General features: G+C 30.5%; 1 protein-coding gene and 1 long non-coding RNA gene across 9 annotated transcripts in view; both read left to right on the plus strand.

Annotated features, from left to right (window-relative positions):
• LOC126760678 (platelet binding protein GspB) overlaps positions 1-24554 on the plus strand; it is a 470397-nt gene extending 445843 nt beyond the window's left edge. For all 8 annotated transcript variants that reach the window (XM_050476505.1, XM_050476504.1, XM_050476510.1 and 5 more), the window contains 4 exons: positions 18524-18714; positions 18786-20322; positions 20391-20788; positions 21963-24554. In XM_050476505.1, the coding sequence (XP_050332462.1) occupies positions 18524-18714; positions 18786-20322; positions 20391-20788; positions 21963-22236 (2400 nt within the window). In that variant the 3' untranslated portion in view covers positions 22237-24554. The remainder of the gene's footprint in view (positions 1-18523; positions 18715-18785; positions 20323-20390; positions 20789-21962) is intronic.
• LOC126760701 (uncharacterized) lies at positions 12232-15603 on the plus strand. Its single transcript, XR_007667241.1, has 2 exons — positions 12232-13542; positions 13636-15603. It is a non-coding gene; the product is annotated as an uncharacterized LOC126760701 (long non-coding RNA).
• Positions 24555-24805: the final 251 nt, after the last annotated feature.

Raw genomic sequence — 24805 nt, forward strand, 5'->3', positions numbered from 1 at the left:
AAAGTGTAAGCGAAAGCACAAGAAGAGTATAAGCTTTCACTAAATTTAATTTATAAAAAAGTAGAAGTGATAGCTCACGAAAATCACATAACTTTGTATTTTTAGCGTGAGCAATGAAATATGAAGTTTCACTAACATTAGTTTATCAAAATTTAAAGCAAAAGCTTATGAAAATCACATGTGTTTCAAATTTTATTGTGAAAATATGAGCTTTCACTACCAATAATTTGTTAAAAAGTATAAGTGAAAGTTCACGAAGAGTTTGTAATTTTAGCGCGAAAATATGAGCTTTCACAAACTTTAGTTTAATAAAACTCAAAGCGAAAGCTTATGAAAAACACATGTGTTTGTAATTTTAGTATGAAAATAGGAGCTTTCGCTAACTTAAATTTATCAAAATTTAAAGCAAAATCTCACGAAAAAACATATGTTATAAGTGAAAGCTCACGAAGATTACGAGCTTTCACCAACTTTAATTTATAAAAAGCTACTCACTTCACAAGTTTTGATTCCTTTTCTTTCGCTAACTTTTTATTTACTCTTTGCATTATTTTAAATAACTTTGTTGCCTTGTTGTCATCAAAATTAAATGGATGTACTACAACATTTTTCGGAAGAATACGCTAAATTTAAATTTTTAGGCAAAATTATACGAGCATTAAAGAAATTCAATTTTAGGAATTACAAACAAAAATTATCATTTTGGTGAAAATTAATAATTTAGGTGAAAAAAATGAAAAAATAAATAAAAAAAAGAAAATTTAAGCGAAATTAAAATTTAAGGCTATTTAGAAATCATACACCATATACATGCATATACACACTTATACAGATATATATACATATAATAAGTGAATAGTATGAAGGTAGTGCATTTTTAGGGCAATAATGATTATGAAACTTAATATAGTAAGCAAATAAAATTATACACAAAACGGAAAATTAAGTAAAAATTTATGCAGCGGAAAATCAGCAAAAGCAGAAAATTAAGAATAAAAAACAAACACTTCAGGCTCAAAATAATTAAGTACATATTCTTAAATACATATGTAATTAGTTTGAAAATTTTAAACAATAAACACACATACATACACACGCGTATATAATGACAAAAGCTCTATGAAGAACCCTTAACTGCACACATACATATAAATAAGCTAAAATTTGCAAGAAATTTGTTCACTCCAAATTGCTTTAAGAACAGTACTGCAGAAAAAAATTCGCTCATACATAAACGCCAATGTATTTGCAGGCCACTTCTATGTTATTTATCAGCTTACGAAGGGACTTAAGTATATACGGAATATATACAAGTACTTATGTATATATTATACATAATTAATTTTTTAAGAATATGAAATAAAAAGAAAATTTTGTTGGTTTTTGTTCTGTGCTCGCGCCTCTACAGCCGTAAACATTTAAAAGCCGCAAGGAAAATAAAGAAAATAAATAAACTGAAAATCATTAAGGCATATAAATGAAAGAATGCAAATGCATTTTTTTAATAAAAAATATCGACTTAAGTTCATGCAATCCTTAAGTATATATATAATCACACGTACATATATTTATTATGACATTAAGCCATGCGAATTAAACCAATACATATAAACACACATTTCTATAAGTCAATAATAATATGTATATAATAAATACAGCTTATAGTGCCTCCTATATATAAAAAAACGAACATAACTGAAAATATGTTTTAAAGTGGAAAAACACAAAGCACAGTTGCATTGAAAATCTGTAAGCTGTGTCAGCTAGCAATTTTCAAAATTTTCTAATGAAAATACTACACTTTTTTGAAATTCAATATAAGCCATTTTTTGCCTATTTCTTAGTGATTACGAAAGCTTTTACCGGAGCCTTCAATCTTACCAAAGCAAAATGACGTTCTCTTACTAATTTTTTTAATTTTCTTAACGACTACGAAAGCTTCTAAAAGCTTTCACTTGAGCTTTCAATTTTTGAAAAAAGCAAAATAAATTTCTTTAATACCATCTTTCAAATTTAGAAACATAAAATTAATTTTTTAGGCTATAAAAGCTTAAAAACTATTCTTAACGGTAAAAACAACTAACTTCTCTTACTAATTTTTTTAATTTTCTTAGCGGCTACGAAAGCTTTTATCTGAGCTTTCATTCTTCCAAAAACAAAATTATGTTTTCTTATTATTTTTTTTTAATTCCTTAGCTGCTACGAAAGCTTCTAAAAGCTTTCACTTGAGCTTTAAATTTTTAAAAATGCTTAATATTTTTTTTATACTGTCTTTCAAGTTTAAAAATACAAAATTATTTTTTTAAGTTTTAAAAGTTACAAAAATATTCTTAACGGTAAAAAAAACCATGTTCTCTTACTAATGTCTTTTTTTATTTTCTTGGAGGCTATGAAAGCTTTTCAGAACTTTCACCTGACCTGTTTATTTTTAAACAAGCAGAATTCATTTCTTTAATATTATCTTTCAAATGAATATAAAAGAGCTTTTTTTTAAATACAAAAGCTTCCAAAAATATTCTTAGCGTTAAAAACACTAAAAGCTTTTCTTATAACAGCATTTAAAGATTCATTAAATAACTGCAAAATTTATGCTTTATTTACTTATAGACCTTAGAATATTGCCCAAAAAAATCTTGCCCAGTTTTCGTAAGCTTCTGTTTTTAAGCTGCTCGAAACATCGGTGTAAGTTCTAAAGCTAAAAAACGCAAGTCAAAGTTTATAATTGACTAAAGTAAACATATTTATATTTGGAAGCTCTTGGGAGCTTTTTTCTTTAAGTTTTTGGTGAACCATAATTTTATTTTTTCAATATTTTGAGTTTTAATTTTATATAAATTTGTATAAGTATTTTTGACTCAAAATATTGAAAGCTTTAAAAAGATTTTTGGAATTTCCGATGAAGCATAATTTTTTTTATAAAATATTTTTGATGAGGACTTTCATAAAGATGTTTATGATATTTTTGGCTTGAAATATTGAAAGCTCTAAAAAGCTTTTTTGAATTTTTGGTGAAACATAATTTGCTTTTTCATAAAATATTTTTGTGAAGAGATTTAGTAAAGATTTCGTATAACAAAATTGGCATATAAGCTTTTGCAATTTTTTCAAAGCTTGGTTATGATATTTTGAATTCTTGGCTGACACTAAAAAGCTAAGTTTGTGCGTATCGAATTTATAAGAAAATTAACAGAAACAAGGTCAATAAGCTTAAATAATACTGTATACACTTTAAAATAATAAAATTAATAAAAACACACTAATTTACATACATATATATAAAATATATAAAAAGGTATAAAAAATAAACCAGAAGAAAATATCGTTACACTAAAAACAATATGCTAACCGCGAAAACAAAAACAAAAAAAAATATTCTTAAATAAAAAACAAAAAGCCTTTTATTTTTTCTTCAATAAAAAAGCTAAAAGCTTAAAACTAAATTCAAACTGAAGCGAGAACAACTTTAACCGCTTAAATAATAAATAAAAAAAAGAAAAATAATTAAATTTAATAAGCTTTGGCACACAAAATTCAATGTTTTCCAACAAAACCAACAAAAACGTGAAAAGTAAACAACAAAATTTAAAATTTTCGGTAAATTTCCAAAAAACTTTAGAAGAAAATCCAACAACCGGCGCGAAATTAAGCAAGTTCAAGGACTTGTCTAAAAAAAATTCAAAAAAAATTCATGCAAAAAAACAACAACAAAATTAAACCAAAAATTACAACTTACTCGAGGCAAACGAAAACCTACTTTCAACAACAACAAATTGCAAGTTTCGGCAAACAAAATTCTTGTTGCTCTTAGAAGACACTCTGTTCGGCATTATTTCGTTCAGTTTTTCGGTAAATTTCTTCAAATAAAAATTTTAATTTATTTTGAAATATTATTATTTTTTTTTGAATAAAGAAAATTATTTTGATAAGCATATGATTGTATAACAACAACAAAGAAATCGCTACAAGAAAACAAAAAGCTCAGGGTAATACAGATTCTTCCAATTATAACTTAACACTAAATATAAACTAAAAGCAAAAGCAAAAACAAACAAACCAACAAAAAAACTTATTAACAATACTACAACAACAAACAATAGCAGCTCAAATAAATAGTCTAAAAACTAATGATTACCTTTAAAGCAAAAGCAAACAAGCGTTAAGTGAATGATATACCAGCAGCCACAACAACAAATACATTACATACAAATTTGCAATAGTACCAGAATAAAAAAAAAACAACAACAGCAAAAAATACAACAACAAATATTTTTACATAATTTTTAATTGCATGACAGTGAACTGATAACTTAAATAAGCGCCGAAGGGCCTACTCAAACAAAGTTAGAAGAATAAGTATAGCCGAAAGATCAGATGAAATGCAATTATTTACAACAACAATCTATAACAATAGTGCTTACAAAACAATAAATAAGTGCATAAGAAAATATATAAATACAGCAATATTTTTAAAAAGAATTTGTCGTAGTTTGTTTTCCCAAAAAAGAAAGCGCGAGATAAGCTTTTGATTTATTTTTTTACATACAAGTCATGTGAAATAGTGCAAAGTATTTCAATTCTCAAATGCCTTTTTTACAAATAAATAAACGAAATAAATGCGTAATCGGTAAAACCAACAAATGCAATAAATAACTGTGAAATACTTTATGTGTAAACGGGCATGTATTGGAAGCAGCAGCAAGCTTTTGGTGTATAAAGCAAATGATGAAAGCTCTTTGGAAAACCGGTGATGAAAGTTTTTTCGAAAAAATGTGATGAATGGTTTTTGGAAAAAACGTGATGAAAGCTCTTTGAAAAAAAAGTGATGCAAGCTTTGTGGAAATTAAAATAGTTGCTGAAAAGTTTTGCCTGAATTCTTGCAAAAAATTTTGCTGAAAGCTTTAACAAAAAGGGCGAAAAATTTCACAGGAAGCTCGAAAACTTTCACAAAAAGCTCGACAGTTTTCACAAAATGTTCGAAAACTTTCACAAAAAGGTCGAAAACTTTCACAAAAAGCTCGACAGTTTCACAAGAAAGCTCGAAAACTTTCACAATAAAACTCTAAAACTTTCACAAAAAGCTCGACAGATTTCACATGAAAGCGCAAAAACTTTACAAAAAGCTCGAAAACTTTCAGATAAAAGCTCAACGGCTTTCATAAGAAACCTCGACAACTTTCACATAAACCGTAAAAACTTAACACACATTTCAATATGTGAGCTTTCGCTTGTAGCTGCTTTCATATGCCAGCTGTGAAGCCCAGAACCAGTTTGCACCACATTAATGCCTTTACAAACCCCCTTACAACATATATAGAAATAATATTGCATTCTAATAGACAACAATATAAACGTCAACAACAACAATTTGCCTTGTTTACTTGAGATATACTTGTTTTTCTATTATACATACATACATATATAATATTTTTCACATTCCACAGCCGTTGTTCAATGAACATATTTGTACCCTTAAGTATCCATAAGTGACTACCAGAGTACCAATCCATTTTACCTAAATACAAGCATACATCAATTATACAAATACACCTATAGTTACAAAGAACCCTTGTAGTAGTTATGTATTTAATTGATCTTATACATTTTTTTTATTCTATTACAATTTTTAAACAACTGTTATGAGAAACTTGTAAAACCGTAAAGCAAAAACAAAAGAATAGTTACCAAACTACCCTTAATATGTACCGTTATGTGAAAGTAGCAATACATACCTACAAATAACCAGCAATCAGTCCAACAATCGATTATTAATCAATTCCGTGCAAAGCATTCTGCAAATAATCCGATTGATTAATTAGAATATATAGTAAACTAAAGATAGCAAAACAAAATATTAAATTTGAGACTTTCAAGTGTTTATTGATAACTGTGGTTTCGTGGGACTAAAGGACATATCTGTGTGTTGACTACAAATGCCAGGTGATTTGTGTAAATCAACATGGGATTCACTGCATTCAATTGTAGGTTTTGAGTCACTGCGGGATGGATAGTTAAGGCTAGCCCTGATGTGACAGAAAACCCTGTTCGCAACTGTCTTGGAAATTGGTTTCAAAAGGAGTATTTATGAATGTATTTGATACATTTGAACTCCGCTATTACTATTTAATTAACAGAAATAGAATTCAACAGCAAATAGCCAACACAATAAAAAATAAAATCCAATATTTCCCGAAAAAATGCTTTTTTAAAAATTTTCTAAAATATTCTGCTCGACGAGAAAGGTCAGGTGGTTAAATATTAATAAGATATATCGAAGATAAAAAGAATATAATAATAAATCTCAATTAAAAAAATAGAAGTATATAAAATAAATCGAAAGATTTAATATGAGATAAAGTAAAATTAAATGAAGAGAAATATTAAAATGAATAAATAAATAATATGAAATAAATTACTAAAATCAAAATGAAAATAAAGAATTTTAAATAAAAATTTGCAATGAAATTGATAAAATAAAATTAAATAAATTAATCAATGTTAAAAAACGGCAACCGATCAAAATGGCATGAGATAATTTTATTAATTTAAAGAAACTGTAACCTAAAAAATGTCATGAGATAATTCTATTTAAGTTGAAAACAACCAAAACGGAAAAAATGTCATGTGCGAACACTGGCTGAAAAATGTCAAGGGAGAACATTGGTTAACATAAAACAAAATAAATGTGAACTGTTTATAAAGTAAAATCCTGACAAATTAATTTTGATAAATAAAGGGTCAATTGGCTCGATATTCAGCCCTAACAACCTAATATACAACAGATAAATTAATATAAAACATAAAAGAAAATAGCGAAAATATACTATGACATATTATAACATAATAATAAATAATAATATTGCAGGAATCAAGTATAACATGGCAGGACATGACATAACATAACAAAGCATTGCTGAAAATTTACATAACATAACATGGCATAACACAACACAACATAACATGATCTGACATGACACAACATGACATAACGTAACAAAACATTGGTGAAAATTTACATAGCACAAATGACTTAACAAAGCATAACATAACTCAACATAACATGGCATGATGCAACATAACATAACATTACATGAGATGATATAACATGAATAACAGAACAGAACATTGACATAACATAACATAACAAGACAAAGCATGATATAACGTGACATAACATGACAGAACATGACACAGCATGACATAACATAACAAAACATTGCTGAAAATTTACATAGCATAACATGACATGGCACAACAAACATAACATGACAAAGCATGTCATGACATGATAAAACATGACACAACATGAATAACATAACAGAACATTGATGAAAATTTCATATAATAAAATAACATAATGTAACATAACATAACATATAATGTAATATAACATAACATAAAGTTTACACAAAATGTTACTTCGAGTTAAAATAAATAAGTCAACAAGACCCAACCTGACCACGTCGTAGGCAACGCGAATACAATTACAACAATACCAAACCACAACTAGCAGCAATATTACCACAAAGCAATCCTTAATACAAAAACCGAATCTAAAGCATTTCAATAAACATTTTCTACAAAACAATATGTAACAATTAAATCGATAACTAATTTGAGTGCCAAGCTATTAAAAGAATAAGAATTAAATAAGTGATAAATAATTAATTAATTGCAAACAAAAACAAAAAAACCAAACAAAAACAAAAATAATGAAATAAAAATATGTATAATTGGTAAAAAAATTCGAATGCAAGTGCGAAATACATACACATATATACATACATATATGTATAACTACAATTGGTTGAGAGCATTGCAGCGCCAATTTTCAGTTTAGCAAGCCAAATTTCTTAACATTAAAACTAAAAAATATTTGTACATAACAAAAACCAACAAATTGTGCAAAAATCAATTACAAAAGAAAAATATGGAGCCCAAACTAACATAATTAATTGCAACAACAAACATTTTTACTTCAAACAATTTTGGAAAAAAGACACAACTCAAAATGAGCACGCTGAAAATAGGCGCCAGAAATTTTTTCCAGTATATTTATGCGCATAATTGAGCAAATGTTTTTCAAGAAGTACTAAAAGTAAAATAAAACACAAATCTTGATCATTTTCAACAAAAAAAAGTAAATATTTTGCTGATTTTTGTTTACAGCAGCAGAATAAAAATAATAAAAAATAGCATAGTTGATTTAAAAAATAAGCATCTAAATAATTTAAGAGCATAAAAGTTATGAAAACACATACATACATACACACTGTAGTGCCTAATCCCCTTAAAAAGAAAAACAGAAATATAAATACAAGTAAATGAAGTGAGAATACGCATAAAATTATATATACATACATACATATATACTAAAATATTATATTATTTTATAAAAATTTAACCATAACAGTACATATAAATAACTGAAAAAATAAGAACACACAAAATACTGGACAAAACGCTGAATAATTAAGTGAACCAAGGCAGAAGATATGCAATTTTTGAATAGTTTTGAAAAAAAAATAAAAAGCAAATACGGAAAAAATATAAAAAAATATTACAAAAATGTAAAAAATGTACACAGTTTTTGCAAAATTGAACAAAAAAACAATATTAAGAAAAGTATATATCTAAAAATATGAAATAAGAAATTTATAAGTTAGGACCTTTTGTAGTGACGCCTACTAAAACAAGAACAAGAAAATAATATCCAAAAAAATATTTAATAGAACTTTATACAAAACGGTAATATAAGCATTGTAGTTTACAAAAACAACTAATTGAAGAACAACCAAGTTACAAAAACAATGTAGATTTTGCATATCCACACACTCACTAAAAACAACAAACAACAAAGCTGCAACAAAAAGTAAAACAAAAAGCAAAAAAAGAAGAAATAATATCGCAAAAAACAAGCATACACACATTTATAGCAACACACACTGTATTACACTGTGAGAAAATATTGCTGACACATAAAATGACAGCTTGAAAATAGAAATAAGCAAACGAGCGGTAAAAGAGCAGAGAAGAAAAGCTGCAAAGAGTTGGACTAAGAAATGTGTAAACATATGAGTGGAGAGTAATTACAAGTCAAGCATATTTTAACCTTCCTGAAATGAAAGAAATACAAAGTAAAAGACGGAAAAAGTAGAAAGAAGAAGAAAGACGGAAAAGAAGAGACATGGTGAAAAGAAAAGTAAGCTTAAGCGAATATTAAGGCGCTGAAGGTTTAAAATCACAACAGATTAGCGAAGTGTGAAAGTGACAGTTATTTAGCTGTATCATGTTAGTGCGAAAGAGACGCAAAGACCGAGTTTATGAACTAGAGGCATTGCAGACAAAGGTGAAACAAAAACAGGATGACATAACACAATTCCTTTTAGCATTATGCTTTTTTTTCTTTAATATGTAGTTAATTTTATTTTGCGTAGTATTTAATTGCTAACAATAAAATTTATTTTTATTACTTATGCATTAATCAATTAAATAGTTTAACGGTATATTATATTTTAATATTATTTTTATTTAAGTTATATAATTTTTTTTCGCAAAAATTAAGTCTAAATAGCGCGAGCTACACTGAAAAAAAATTAAGAAAATAGAATTAAAAAATGAAAAAAAAAATAAATAAAATTAAATAAAAAAAAAATAAATAATATTTACACTGGGGAAAATATGTTATTACCGCTAAATAATTAAGAAAATAAAAAAGTAATAATTTGTGAGCGAAATAGAAATTTGCCGTATAAAACGCAGCCGTTGTAATTTGTTGTTCCTTCAAGCTTAATTTTTAATCAATTATTTTATTTTTTAAATATTACTTGAAATTAATAACTATTAGTTTTATTTAGTTGTACGCTTAATTTTACGATTTTTTTTAAGACTTCATTTTAGCAACGAACAAAAATCATGCTTACATACATACATACCTAAAATATAGAACTGGAAATATATAACAACAAATAGTTGCATATATACATACATACATAACATGGCTACACACACAGTTATAATTTAGCAAATTTTATTTTATTACTTTAAGTTCTTAAAAAAAATATATATATTTAAATAGTAGTATTTTATTTTATAAAAGAAAATGCGCAAACACAATGAAAAGAGAGATAAAAAACCGTACACAATGCAGTGAGGACAGACAAGTGAATAAAAAAAATATAAAAAATATATACATACATATTTAAATAAAATAGTACCTAAAGGTTGAAATTTTAAGTTTCCTATGAGGCTCATTTAATTTGTAATTTACATAAATACATGCATACACACATACATACATACTCACATATATGCATATAAACACATACATATAGTACATAAAAATAATTTTTAAAAATTCTTAAAAAAATGCATAAAAATTCCTAAAAGCGACAGCAGTGAAAATATGATGATTATTAGCAGTAAACAGCGAGCTAGAAAAAGACAGCGATAAGAGAGAAGTACACAGAGCATGACAAAGACAACGCTGTTTGCTAATAAAAATAGCTGATCGCTGGTAAAACCAGCTGACTGCTGGTAAAAGCAGCTGATTGCTAGTAAAGAGAAAAGTAAAAGTTGAATTTAATAAAAAAATATTGCAAACCAAGCAAACAATAGACAGTTATCAATTAAAGGCGTTTTCATTATGCTTTTAATAATTTAATTTCAATTTTTTTATCATTAAATAATAATTTTAAGTCAGTAATTAATGTATGTAGCTTAAGCTTGGCTTATTTTGTAGCAACATTACTTGCATTTCACTTGTGAAGAGAAAACTAAAAAAAAATATTCACAAAAAAAGTTTTGAAAAATATTGAAAATAAAGAAAACAAGAAAAAAACGAAGAATAAAGTATAAAACAAAATAAAAAGTGAGCGGGAGAGAGACAGACCGACGTACACATATGCATACATACATACATACATAGTAGAGTAGACAGTGTGAGAAGTGAGTTTCGAGTAACAGCTGCAATACGTTAATTACGTCAATATGTTCCTACAACAAAAGTATATTTTTAAAGTATTTAAAGACATAAAATAAAACGAAAAAACTTAAGCAAACAAAAAAAAATAGTTAATAACTTTTAAGCAACACATTAACATGAATACATACATATGCATACTTACACGTAAACCGACTAAAACTTGTAATAAAAAATACAAAAAAATAAATTAATTAATTAATTAAATTACACATACAATAATACAAACGAAAATTGTGGAGAAACCGTGAATTGAGGTAACGGTTTAATTGAAAAATAAACTAAAAGTTTTCACTCAGTTTAATATTTTTTTTATTTCACACTAAAGAGGCATTTATTTTATTTGAATTGTCACAACACACACATAAATTTAAAAGAAAAATTATATATATTATGTTTATTTAATTTATATAAATTCATATTTCATTGTTAACTGAATAATATATATTCATTCCATTTTCATGCAGGCAGACATTCCATAAAAAAATAATTCTGCAACTGGGTTGTATAGAAGATCACACACATACTTATAGCACACAGTGTATTGCAATGAAAATATAATAATACATTCTTAAATATTGTAAAAAAAATACTCTTAAATCTTATAATTTTTTTTTAATGTCAATAAATGTGCTTTCGGTAAAAACAAATAATAAATTAAAAAAAAAATTGAATTTTTTTATTATTCAAAATATCTCTAAATTTTTCTAAACTTTCAAAATTTCGATTTATAAACTCATAATTTGAGATTATGAACAAAACAGCAATTAAAAAAAATGTTTTAATTTACAAAGCTTACTTTGAAAAAAAATATAATAAATAACTAATTAAATAAAAATTAAACAATTAATTATTTTCTTCAAAATTACAAAGAGATTTATATTATATATAAAAAAAAAAACAAAAAAAGGTTCCAACAAAACATTAAAAAAAAGTATAAATAAAAAAACTTTATATTTATATACAGGCATTTGTATAAAAGTGTCTCATTTTATAAAAGTTATTTTGAAAAACAAATCTTTTGTAAATTTTTAATTATTTTAAATTAATTTAAAATAAATTTTTTAATACTTTATTTTACTTTACTTGCTTTTATTTCCAAAATTATATTTTAATACTTAGAAATACAATTTTTGTTGTTCAAACAAAATTTTTTAAAAGATTTTAAAAATTTTAAATATCAAAAATTAAATAAATTATAATTAAAATGTCAAAGATTTATTAAAAAAATATATTGATTTGAATTTTTTTTATTTTTTTGATATTTGTAATTAATTCAAAACATTTTTTTATAATTTTACTTTACTTTACTTGTTTTTATATACAAAATTATATTTTAATACTGAGTAATACAATTTATAATTTTTTTTGTTCAAACAACTTTTTTTTTTAATTTTAAAACATTACAAGTTTAATTAAAAAGAATATACTGATTGGAAAGTTTTGTAATTTTTCAAATTCCTCAAAAAATATTCAAAAAAAATTTTGAATTTTAATAAGAAAAATTAAAAAAAAATTAAAAATATGTGGCAAGGCCTTTTTGAATCATAATATGAATGAAACAATTTTATTTCATTGCAATACAAATACCAAAATAAAGAAGAAAAGTCATAGACTTGAAAAACTTAAAAAATATTTATTTCATTGCAATACATTTTGGCGCCCAGTTCAAAATTCACATGCATACTCCTATTCATATTCATATTCATAAATCATGTTTTTAACCGAAACCGAATAAAAAGAAAAACAACAATATTTTTCATTTCATTCACAATGTAATTCTAGTTTTTAATAAGTTACTTTTACAATTTAACTAATTTAGTAATTTTTAAGTCGTAATTTAATTGAAAACGTTTCAAACGAAATTTATGTTCCCATTTTTAACTACATACATAAATGTATTTGTTTAGTTACATGAAATAAACAAACAAAAACAACTATTTTTTATATACCATATTCGAATATTTAAGCCAATAAAGTTATTTAATTACAATAATACAGAAAATATTATGTTCATTATTTCATTGATTTTATAATTTTATTTCCATTACAGTTTTGCTTGTTTCACACTTTTCATTTCATTCCATTTCACTTATGTCATTCATTATGTTCAGTAGTTACCAGTTTTGATTTATGCATACATACATACATATGTATATATTTCATACCTAAGGCTAAGCACACAGTGAAGCGTGTGCTCAACGAAATAGGAAAAGATTTGAATCATGAAATGGAAGACCAGAAACATATTATTTAAATTCCAAGGAGTGATAATTTCAGTTTGGGTTACAAGAAAATATCATCTGGTGAATACAATGGTTGATCGATGGTATTCAATTAATTTTTGGCCGTAAATTCGATCACAATCGTGGCTCGATGCGATAGTGCATTATAAAAGAACAAACTCTTTTAAGAAATTCATAAAGAAAATATTTTCGAAAAAGTTGCCAACTGTTTGAAATTTTTTAATCAGTTAAATGGAAGATTTAAAGAATATACTAAAACACAAGTACTAAATTAAACAGGTTCAAGAAGGATATCAGTGGGCAAAACTTTTTAAAAGGGTTGCCATCTGTCTGAAAAATTTCATTCAATAAAATTATTATGAATGACACAATACTGCAGAAATAGCCATAAATAAAAACTATTTGTGAAAGGATGCCATCTGTCAGAAAATTTTATTTCAATAAAATTTTTATGAATAAACGAAATTGTGCAGAATCAGCTATAAATAAAAGCTTTTTATAAATAGTGTTGCCACTTATATTTTTATAAGGATTGCCATCTGTCTGAAAATTTTAAATCAGCAAAATCATTACGATTAACAAAACGTTGCACAATCAGCTATAAATAAATCTATTTGTGAATAGTGTTGCCATCTGTCTGAAAATTTTAATTCAATAAAATTATTATGAATAACAAAACATTGCGGAACCAGCTATAAAAAAAGCTATTTGTGAATAGTGTTGCCACCTATTTACTATTCCACAGTGATATTCTATATTCTATGATCGACTTTTCTGAATTTACAATTTTTTTTTTTAATAATTTATTCTTTTATTTTAAATTTATACATTATATTCCTGTTGCCTCTTTTTAATATCATTTTTGTTTAATTATTTTATTAATATTTGTTATTGATGCAAAAACAAATACCTTACGTAAATACGCAAAATACAAAAGCCCGGACAAAGTGTAGATCTCTACTTGGTAGTGCTAAAAAATCATAATCACATATAAAACTTACATATAGACATACAAAATATTTGTATAAATTTCGGAAGGTTAAAATTTTAGAGAGCGAAAATTATTATTATTAAAAATATAGTATTAGAAACTTACAAAAAGCGTGGGAATGCACATTTTTGTGCGTTTTATGGATAAGCGAAAATTATAAGAATATTACTGGAAATTTATAATATTTAACAGCGCACCGCCTGAGTTAAAACACAACAAAATAATTTAAAAAAATGTAAAAAAATTCACAGAAAAATAAAAAAAGTATCTGAGAAGACCGAGCAATTTTTTTTTTCAGGAAATAAAAATAAAGTAGAAATGCGTAACATATTTTTAGGCCATTGGGCCCCTAACTTAGCAAGGGATGTAAACTGAACAAGCAAAACTAAGAAAAAAATACAAAAAGAAACCACAAATACTCCACACTTACAAATACAAATGCAGCAACTAAAATGCGAAATTCTAATATTCAAGAAGCAAACGGCAAAAAGCAAACAAGATAAACAAAATTATTACAGAAAACAAAAGAATGCATATCATAGTTGTAAAAAAGATAAACAAAAACAAAAACCACGTGCTGAGGGCAAAGCGAAACACAAGCGAACTAAAAAGCAAGTATAATTATTATTGCCGATTATTATTATGACAGACTATTAATACTGAAGATTGCGATTACAAAAACAAGAAATTAAATGGTGAGTTGGTGGGTGAGTTTTAAATAGCAAAGACAAACACAAAAAATGGCGTTAAGAATAAAACAGTAAAAAAAAATTAAATCAGAACGTTTGCGTTGAGGCAAAAACAAATTCATAACAAATGCAAAAAATTACAAAAAAAAATTATAAAAATGAAATATATACACTTAAAACAACTTAAGTGAGATGAGCGCGCAAAACGGCAATGCGTGGCAGGTGGCAAGTAAACACTTATGTATGTATAAACAAAATGCTTAGTAGCGTCTCAACACCAAACACATATTTTCCAAAGCAACACAAAAAATAAAAACAAAATTAAAAACAAATTATCAGCAGAGCCAATAATTCGTTGAAAAAGAAAGCAAAAAAAAAAAATAAAAACCGAAATTGTCAACTTTAAAGTTCACGCGCATAGTCACAAGGCTCAAATGTGATTGGTCGATTGGGTATTTGGCGTTGATTGTGACTTAGCAGCGTTGCAGTGTATAGAAAAGCATATATTATAAACAAATGATAATTGAATTATATATTGCATACACACACACACACATACACAGACATATTGAACAAAAGTAAATAATAAAAAAAAACATACAAAAACCAAATACAAATACAAATATAATGAAGCAAATGAGAGATAAAAATGATAAAAATTATAAAAGTGAAAATAAAATATATAAAAATGAAAAAAAATTACTTATCTTTTTATTCAACGTATAGGAAATAAGCGGAAGTAATGCTTTTATTTATGGTTTTTTATTAGAAATAAACTAATAAACTATTACCGCACTTGTAGGGGAACATAGCAAAATTCTCTTCTATAAAATTTTAAGCTTGCGTCTCCTCGGGTTAAAAACAGCCTTTTTCCACAATTTTTTCTCATATAAAAAATTAAATATTTTATTAGAATTTTTTATTCTTACAAACACACAATATTAACAAGGAAATTCTAAAATTTTTGGAAAAAAATATTTTAAACTTGGTCTTTGCGACGCCATTTTAAGTGACTTCTCGGAAAAAAGTTGTGCCCGCGTTGGCAGGATAACTCCTTACAGGATCATCTAAAGTGAAAAAATACTTGTTTTAGTTAAAGCCTTAACTTGGAACTTTCACGAAGGCAAATAAACTGAAAATTGGATTTTTGGCAGACATTTTTGCAAAGAAATGAAAATTTCAATGAAAATTTTGCCACATTTTTTTTTCATATAGTTGCAATCGAAAAAAAATCCTTCGTCCAAGTCTTTAAGAAACCCTCCGTAAAATTTCATGAAGATCGGTTGAGTAGTTCCCGAGAAATTTTGCCAACCGACTTCAAAAACTCAGTTTCGTGAACAACACATACATTTCTATAGTAAAATTTCTTAAAAATAATATACACATTGGCTTGTTACTAAAAGCTTTCTTCGATTCGATAAGCTTTAGCGAGTAGCAACAGCTGTCCAAACAGACAAACAGCTTCCTATTCAATCTTCCGCTAGCATGCTCTCTCACGCATTCATAGTTGTGTAGCACTACGCTCTCTGAAACAGAAATGTTTCTTTCATGGTATCGACTATTGTTTTTTTAATATATGATCGATTGCCTGATAAAAACTTGTTTATTTAAAAAAATGTTGGCCTCTTGAAATTTCTCTAGATTTTCTGGAAAAAATTCAAATCAACCGTTAATTGTTTATAAAAATCATTACATCAGGCACTTATTTTTCGTATTCTCAAAAATAAATATCATTGATATCTACCGAGCAGTTTTCGAGCTACTGTCGTAGTTCAAAAAACATGGTTTTGAAGAAAACGCATTTAGAGTTTTACACGAATATACCAGAGCTCCCGAGAACCTTTTACTAATTATCGAATAACTCGAAAAGTATTTATCGAATTCACTTGAAATTTACAGAAAATTTTTCGAAGATATTATATTTTTCGAAAATAAAAAAAAATTTAATACATCGGATCGCCCGAGAACACGACCTACAAAACTTACGGAACGTATAATTTTATTCTCTAAGGAAGTTTAAACTCTCAATTTTCACAAGAGAGATTTTTTGTTTCCTATATAAACATCTCATTAGTACTGCTCTTGTATAAAACTTAAATTAATAAATTTTCGGTGAAGTGGTCATAATGTGTAAATGTTCCATTTTATATCTTCATAATGTGTGCGAGACTGTCTTCTCTATTTAGAGAATTTGCAAACAATTTAAAAAGAGCGCAAGATATTTCAAGAGTATTCTCAAAGCTGTTCTATAATGTTTAAAGTTGGGTTATTTGACAAGTTTAAGATTAATCTACACACCAAATTTAACATACCGCTCTTTATCATGTAATTTTAAAATTTATAACCAAAACTGCCAAAAAAAAATAGTCAGAAAGCCTACTCGCAGGTTATCATATACAATATTAATTACTGTGGGCAAAAAATAGTAAGACCTTTTTAATTAAAATTTCGTGCGAAAACTCAACCAGAATGTAACGAAACGTATTATTACGAACGATGAGTGTTGGATCTATGCTTGCGACCTGGCAACAGCCGATCAATCGGCCGAATAAAGTGGCAAAGATGAACCGAAGCCGAAAAAACTACTTCAAAGCAGGTCAAAAATCAAGATTATGTTGACAGTTTTCTTCGATTATCGAGGTGAGGTGCACTTCGAATTCCTTCCAGGCGGCCAAACTGTCAACCAGGAATACTATTTAAGTGTTATGCGTCGTTTGCGTGAAGCTATTGCTAACAAGAGCCCGAATTATGGGCTGACAACTCTTGGTTTTTGCATTACGATAATACACCGTCGCATACTGCATTGATTCTTCGTGAATTTTTTGCCACTTTCAATCAATATCGTAACCCGTATTCGTCAAATTTAGCTCCGTGGGACTTCTGCGGCGATTACTCTGAGAGGGACGCCACAGACTTTGAAGAATAAATTAAGAATTTTGAGCTTATGAACAAAGTCTTGCTATTTTTTGCCCATTGTAATTGTAATTGTTACAGCTTTAAGGAAAAAAAATGTTTATTTAAGAAAATTAAGGAACTTTGTCTCATACATTTGAAGTTTTCCATCCTGTGGACTCGAATTTATACCATAAATTTTAGAACTTACGGCATGCTTCTTCTTCCCATTTAATATGCATATAAGTTTATTTATGGATGTATATATGTACTTCTTAATGTTTCACTTAAATGTGTGTGCCTTTTAAATATTTTCAAATCTAAATGTTTTAAATGTTTTAATGTGTCGGCTATGCAATAACGGTAAGCTAATTCCAATGAAATATAATAAAATACAATTTTTTATTTGTAGTAAATGTGACAAGAACATTTTTGTAATATTCTAAAGTGTGCAAAAACTATTTGTAGAGCTATAAAAATTTATTAAGAATTCGAAAATCATTAAAAGAAAACATAAATTCGTTAAAAACCCAAACACAAAATCTTTACACTGGCTGGCATTAGAAAACCAAAACCAAATCATTGCTTTTATTTAGTTTATTTTATTATTTAGTTCGCATGCCTCAAGGCCGCTTTCACATACATATACTTAACAGCTGATATGCATTATTATGACATTCTCATAGTAATTTTTAATTTTATTTTGTTCTTCCTCTCTCTCGAAAAGCTCTTTCGCCACTTCAGTTCACCGTTTAGCGCTATGGGCAACAGCAGCAGTGCCGCTGTGGCAGCCGCCCACTGTCCAGCACCGTTCGCCTTTCCATTCACACCATTCGGTCTGAGTTTGTTCGACATTGATCCGTCCAGAATTTTGGGTATGCTGCGACATCAGACTTGGCTGGCCGAAGAAGCTTTGAAGTAAGTGCGCTTTCGCATAAATAACGGTAGTTAGAAGCAAACCATAATATTATCTTTTCCACGCATAACAGAAGTCATAACTTGTTGAACACACCGAAGGACTTTGCCCACCGTTTCAATCCCGTCGGTGATTTGTTCGCCAAGGATTTCCATCCGAATCATTCGCATGCCAACACTGCCGATTTGCTTGCTGGCGTAACAGTGCCCAGTAATAGGGCGAGCACTGTTAGTCCAGTTAAGCAGACAACATCACCACAACAACAACAAAAACAAGCCGAACGCAATGCAATGGTGCAACAGCAACAACCACAGTACAAAACGCAACTTCATCACCAACAACAGCAGCAACAGCCGCCACAACAGCAACAACAAACATTCAATGTGCGCTATCCCTCACCGGCTGCTTATTTTCATCATCAACAACAGCAGCAACAACAACAACATTTGAAGCAAATGTCCAGCCGTCAAGGCACACCGTCACCACATGCCACCGCCACCTCAACACAAACGAAAGCGGATAACACACCCGCAACGCAAACGGTGGCAGCTGATGACGATGATGTCGTCATCGAACTCACGACCACACACGATGACGCACGCGACAGTGGCCGCGAAAGCGCTGCGCATACACCGAACAACAGCAGCGCCGGCACTTCGAGTGGACTGGGCACTTCAGCCAGTGCCGCCGGTAGTAGCGGTGCACTGAGCAACGCCTGCTCACCGCTACTCTACAAAGAGTCACTCGAACAATTGTTGCAACGTCGTCGCTCGGGCTCCTCGCTTGGTGGCGTCAGCGACAGTCTACGTTCGTACACACAACTGTTGCTCTCCTCGAGCACACCCGGTTGCACCGACACGTCCAGCTGCAAGGAGAAAAGCTCCTCATCTTCTACCTCATCAACACCACCACCCACCTCAGCGCTGTTGGCGCAACACCAGTTGCTCACGCAACGGTTGAATAGTCCATCGGAGACGTCGTCACTATTTGGTGAGCCACCCATCGAAGAGGAGACACGTTGCGTCGTCTGTAATGCACACTTTCCGAATGTGTGGCTATTGGAGCAGCATGCCACGCTCCAGCATCCACACATCGGACCGGGCGAGGAGAAACCGTTCATTTGCGAGCAATGCGGTCAGTCGTATCGTTATCGCTCGGCTTATGCTAAGCATAAGGAGCAGAATCATCGCGCTCGCTTGCCGGCCGACAAGCTCTTCACGTGCGACGTCTGTGGCATGCAATTCCGTTATCTGAAATCGTTTAAAAAGCATCGCCTCAATCACGCGCTGGAGCGCTTGCACGGCAAGAAGAGCGTGATTGGCAAGCACTGCATAACCCCGTTGCATATGCTGGGCGAACAGGATGTGGTGACCAGTTCACAGGAGCCGATGTTGCCCGATGAGGGTGGTGAGGATTTGCGCATTAATGTCAAGCGTGAGCAGGACGATGATGAACGTGAGCAGCGTGAGCGCGAAGATCAGGACTGTACCATCGATTCGGCTGGTATGATAATATGCAATGACAACAACAATTCAACAGCTTTAGCTACCACCACTGTGACCGAGGCAAACATAAGCAGTTCAGATGGAATTCATAGTACAAATAAGGGGGTGAGTAAAAAATTCTTACCGGGAATTATTGCGTCTATTCTATTCTTTTATAATCTCTAACCAAACAGCCACGCCTTCTTACAACTTCACAAATGGAAACGGATCCCTCCTATCATCATTTGCAACGCCACCCACAGCATCAACATGCCCATCCACATCACCATCAACAGCAAGCACCACAACAACCGTTGCCACCACACTTGCACAGCAGTGTTGCTGGCTCATCACTGCCACCACATCAACACGCACATCCACATGCGCATGTGGCTCTACCGCATTCGCATCATCCACATGCGCATCACGCGGCGGCATCGTCATTGAACTCGTTGAACTCACTGAACTCCATTACGTCGTTGATCAATGCCGAACGCATACCGAACGAACAATTCCTGGGCCTTAATCCGCAAGAGGCTTCAATACTCAATTTTCTGCGTGTCGACGCAGCCGAACGTCAGCGGGACAAACGGTAAGTTGTTGCGTTCCATATTTGTGCACTGTAAGATCCACAAATGAGATTAATGAGAGCTTGAGGGAACTCATTTACTTGAGTGATAACATTCCGTGGCTGGGGAGATCATTATAATTATTTGATCGCAAGGCCTCGTGCCAAACACTTGGTTACCTGGATTTAAATTTTTTTTTTAGATCTAAGTGTTCTTTGGATATTTGATACACTTTACAACTAACCTTTTTATTGAGAGCTAGATATTATGTACAGGCTTTGTCCGGGAAGAAATAGGACTGAGTCGATTAAAAAAAATTTATTGAACCAATCGTTACAATTCTTTAAAAACTTTCAAAATAGGCTTCTTTGCGCCGATGCTGCGCTGCCAGCTCGATTTTCAAGTATTGAAGGCGTCAGAGAAGCTATTCTCCGGAATAGCCTTGAGAGCCGAGGTGCATACTGCTTGAATCCCCTCTGTCATCTCAAAATGATTGTCTTTCATCGGCCTTTTCTTGAAAGGAAACAAAAAAAGTCCGGAGGGTCCAAATCTGGGTTGTAGGGCGGCTGCGGAAGCGTTGGGATGCCGGCCTTGGTTAGATAGCTGTTCACAAAAAATGCGGTGTAAGCCGGGGCGTTGTCGTGGTGCAACTTCCTATCGGCCTGATTGACCCTTTTTGATAAGTTTAACATCTGGACAATTAAACGAATACTTAGTCGACGGTCTGAGTTCAAAGCTTTGTGCACACGAGTCACATTGTCGATGTTTGTCGAAGTCGTAGGTCTCCCAGCACGGTCTTCATCAGCGACCTCTGCCCGGCCCTCCACTTCTCGCTAAAGCAACATCTGGGTAAGCCTGCTTGATCATATCAAACGCCTCTGTCGCATATTTACCGAGTTTCACACAGAATTTAATCGCGTACCTCTGACCAGCCGCTCGTTCGTTAGCTAGGAAAGCTCTCTACCGAATTTAGCCGGTGCGCGCAAGCTCCGAAGTACAGTCGTGGCGGAAGAAAATCAGTCCTATTAATTTTCGGACAAACCCTGTGTCTATATAGTAAAATAGCCACAATTTAAGGAACACAGGTGTCGAATAGAGCAAATTTCCTCGCTGATTAATACAATATAAGCTTAATTTCTGTATAATTTACCGTTAGTCAAAATATGTATATACTAACATTCCACTCCCAATTTACAGCCCACAAACCTCACGTTTCGCCTGTCCCTTCTGCGGCAAATGCGTGCGCTCCAAGGAGAATCTAAAATTGCACGTACGCAAACACACCGGCGAACGACCATTCGTGTGCCTCTTCTGTGGACGCGCTTTCGGCGGCAAATCGGACCTTACACGCCATCTGCGCATACACACCGGCGAACGGCCGTACCATTGCGAATCGTGTGGCAAGTGTTTCGCACGCGCCGACTACCTATCGAAACATCTAACCACACACATACACAATGCGCCACGCTGAGATGAGGTGCGAAGGAGACAACGACTCCTTCGCAGATAATAGAATGAACAGCCGACGACAGAGCTTTGGTCGGAACGTTCTTGGTGGCGCTGGTGGTGTGGCTTCTTGGCGGCCAACGCGGCGACGGCGGAGAACGATGCAAAGCAGAATGAGGCGAGAAATGTGGAATGCAACAACAACAATGTTCAACACTAAAACAGTAAAAAATAGTTATGAAACGGTATAGGTTATAATATGTATAAGAAACGGAGGAGTAAAAAAAATCGATAAATTATGGATAAACAGATTTTATAAAATATCGATAAATGTAGTAGTTAAATTATCGGCAAATATTATCGATAAATTATCGATAATTATTATCGAATTATCGATAACTACAAAATTGTTAGGCACTGGCATGCCTTTTACAACAACTATAACAAGATGTGAGAACAGTTATTTTTTTAGTACATACATATATACATATTTGTATTGGAACTCAGCTAACTAAGCTTTATTGATCGTGTTTACAATGAATTGCGTAAGAAATTAGGTTTTTGAATTCAACATTTTATTAATGTGTGTTTTTAACAAAGCACTCTTTGTATGAGGTGTTTGCAGATTTAATTTTAGAAAATAATTTCAGGTTGAAAATGATTTTAAAAGTTGAAAGTGCTGCCAAGCAGAACTTTAGCTAACGAAAGCGAAGACGCGGGTATTAGCTATTACGTATGAAAGTTAAAAACATGTTTTTTTTATGAAAATTAGTTTTAACAAATAATTAAGTGTCTTAATTCCACCCTAGGTGTCAAGTTTAGTTTTTTAGTGATTTATTTTCGTTAAATTTGAAAAGGTCTTTCGTTTCCACACTTAGTATTTGGAGTACTTCATTGAAAGAGAGGCGTTTTACGGAATTATTCGAAGAACAAACAGACCTGCCACGGCTTGATAACCTATTGCGTATTTTCTTCTTATTTTTAAAGGACTTTTGAGGACTTATGAAGTTCTAACATACCTTTTTCGTCCTTATGTTAACTTTGTACACCTTCTCTCAAATGTAAACACTGCCGAAAATTACCTTTCACTTTATAGAAATTTTTTTTTCAATCATATTCATTACAAATCTGAGGTTAGGTAATTCTACCAGAATTCTAATTGCGCTCCGCAGCTTAAGGTTAGGTACTTCTAGTAGAATCATTCATATGTAATTTAATTTCGATCCGCAAATTAAAAATAGTTGTACGATTTCTAAAAGCCACCTAACGAGCTGAAGTCATAAAAATAAATGTTTTAGACCAGAAACCAATTTTTTATGTTAGGACAGGAAAATCTCCCAAGATGCATTAAATTTTTTAGTCTCGAGAGATGGCAAGTCTTTTAATATATTTACAAAGTTGATCCCTGTTTCATTAGTTGGAAAGAACTACTACGGCTAACTGCTTTTCAATTAACATAAGAACCTTTAGATCTTGTCTTACAACTGATAAATTATGAGCCTTACTCTCCGTTAACCAAAATTTCAAGAGAACTTTGGAATTATTGTAAATAATCAGTGCTCTCGACACATATTTTAAGCTAATATTCCCGATATGGAGACAGGCGAGTACTTTGTATCATAAAAATGTACATATTTCGAAGTCCAAACCAACCGCTTCTCAAAATGATGAAGTTTTGATAGACACTGAAAAATTTTACCGATTATCCTTATACGCAAATATAACGGTAAGCATTGAAAAACTAAAACATCTAGTAGTACTGTAAGTCTTTTATGTATAATTAAAGTTGAAGTTGAGTTAAAATCGTTTGTAGATCAAAGTCACGATCACTTTTCAAAACTCAGCAGCTCTATAAGAAACAACCATCATGTATTCAGTTTAAAACTTCGAATAAACAGTTCACCACCTTTTGTGTTCATTTTGCTAACTGTTTGAGCACTTAACGACACTATAACTTAGAAACGATCGTTTTTAGACCTCTCATCATGATCAGCACGATCATTGGTAAGATCCTCTCTTTCAATGAAAGCATGTTTCAAAAAGCAAAACCAACGTTTAATTTTTAAATATGGAATAAGTATAGAAATAAACATTTTGGTGCTAGCGATTTCTCAAAGGAGGCAATAATTTAGAAAGCGTTTGAAGAAAAGGGAGCGGACGCTAGTGAGCGCCCTGTGTTAATATGGAGGCAAAGAGACGTTACTAAGCCAAACAGAGGTTTTTTTTATTCAAATACATATTATTACCATATACATACAATATGTTTAGGTCTAATTTAATTAGGTTTGAATGGCATAATTTTATTTCTCTAAGATTTTTTTTAATCGCTGGGAAAATTATTTTTTTCTCCAAGAAATATTTTTATTATTTAAGAAATATATTTTTTATTATCTAAGAAATTATTTTTATTCTTTAAGAAATAGTAAAAAACATCACAACAGATAGTTGTTATAGTTAGATTAGTGTGAGAGATGCTAGAAAAGTCGTCGGAGCAATGAGGCAAATCTGCAGAGAAATTTCACAGATGAAAACATACAACAAAACCAAACAACCAAAAAACAGAAGGTAATGCAAGAACTTAGCATAATTAAAAT

Source organism: Bactrocera neohumeralis, chromosome 5 (genome assembly GCF_024586455.1).
Source record: "Bactrocera neohumeralis isolate Rockhampton chromosome 5, APGP_CSIRO_Bneo_wtdbg2-racon-allhic-juicebox.fasta_v2, whole genome shotgun sequence".
NCBI classification, from domain to species: Eukaryota; Metazoa; Arthropoda; class Insecta; order Diptera; family Tephritidae; genus Bactrocera; species Bactrocera neohumeralis.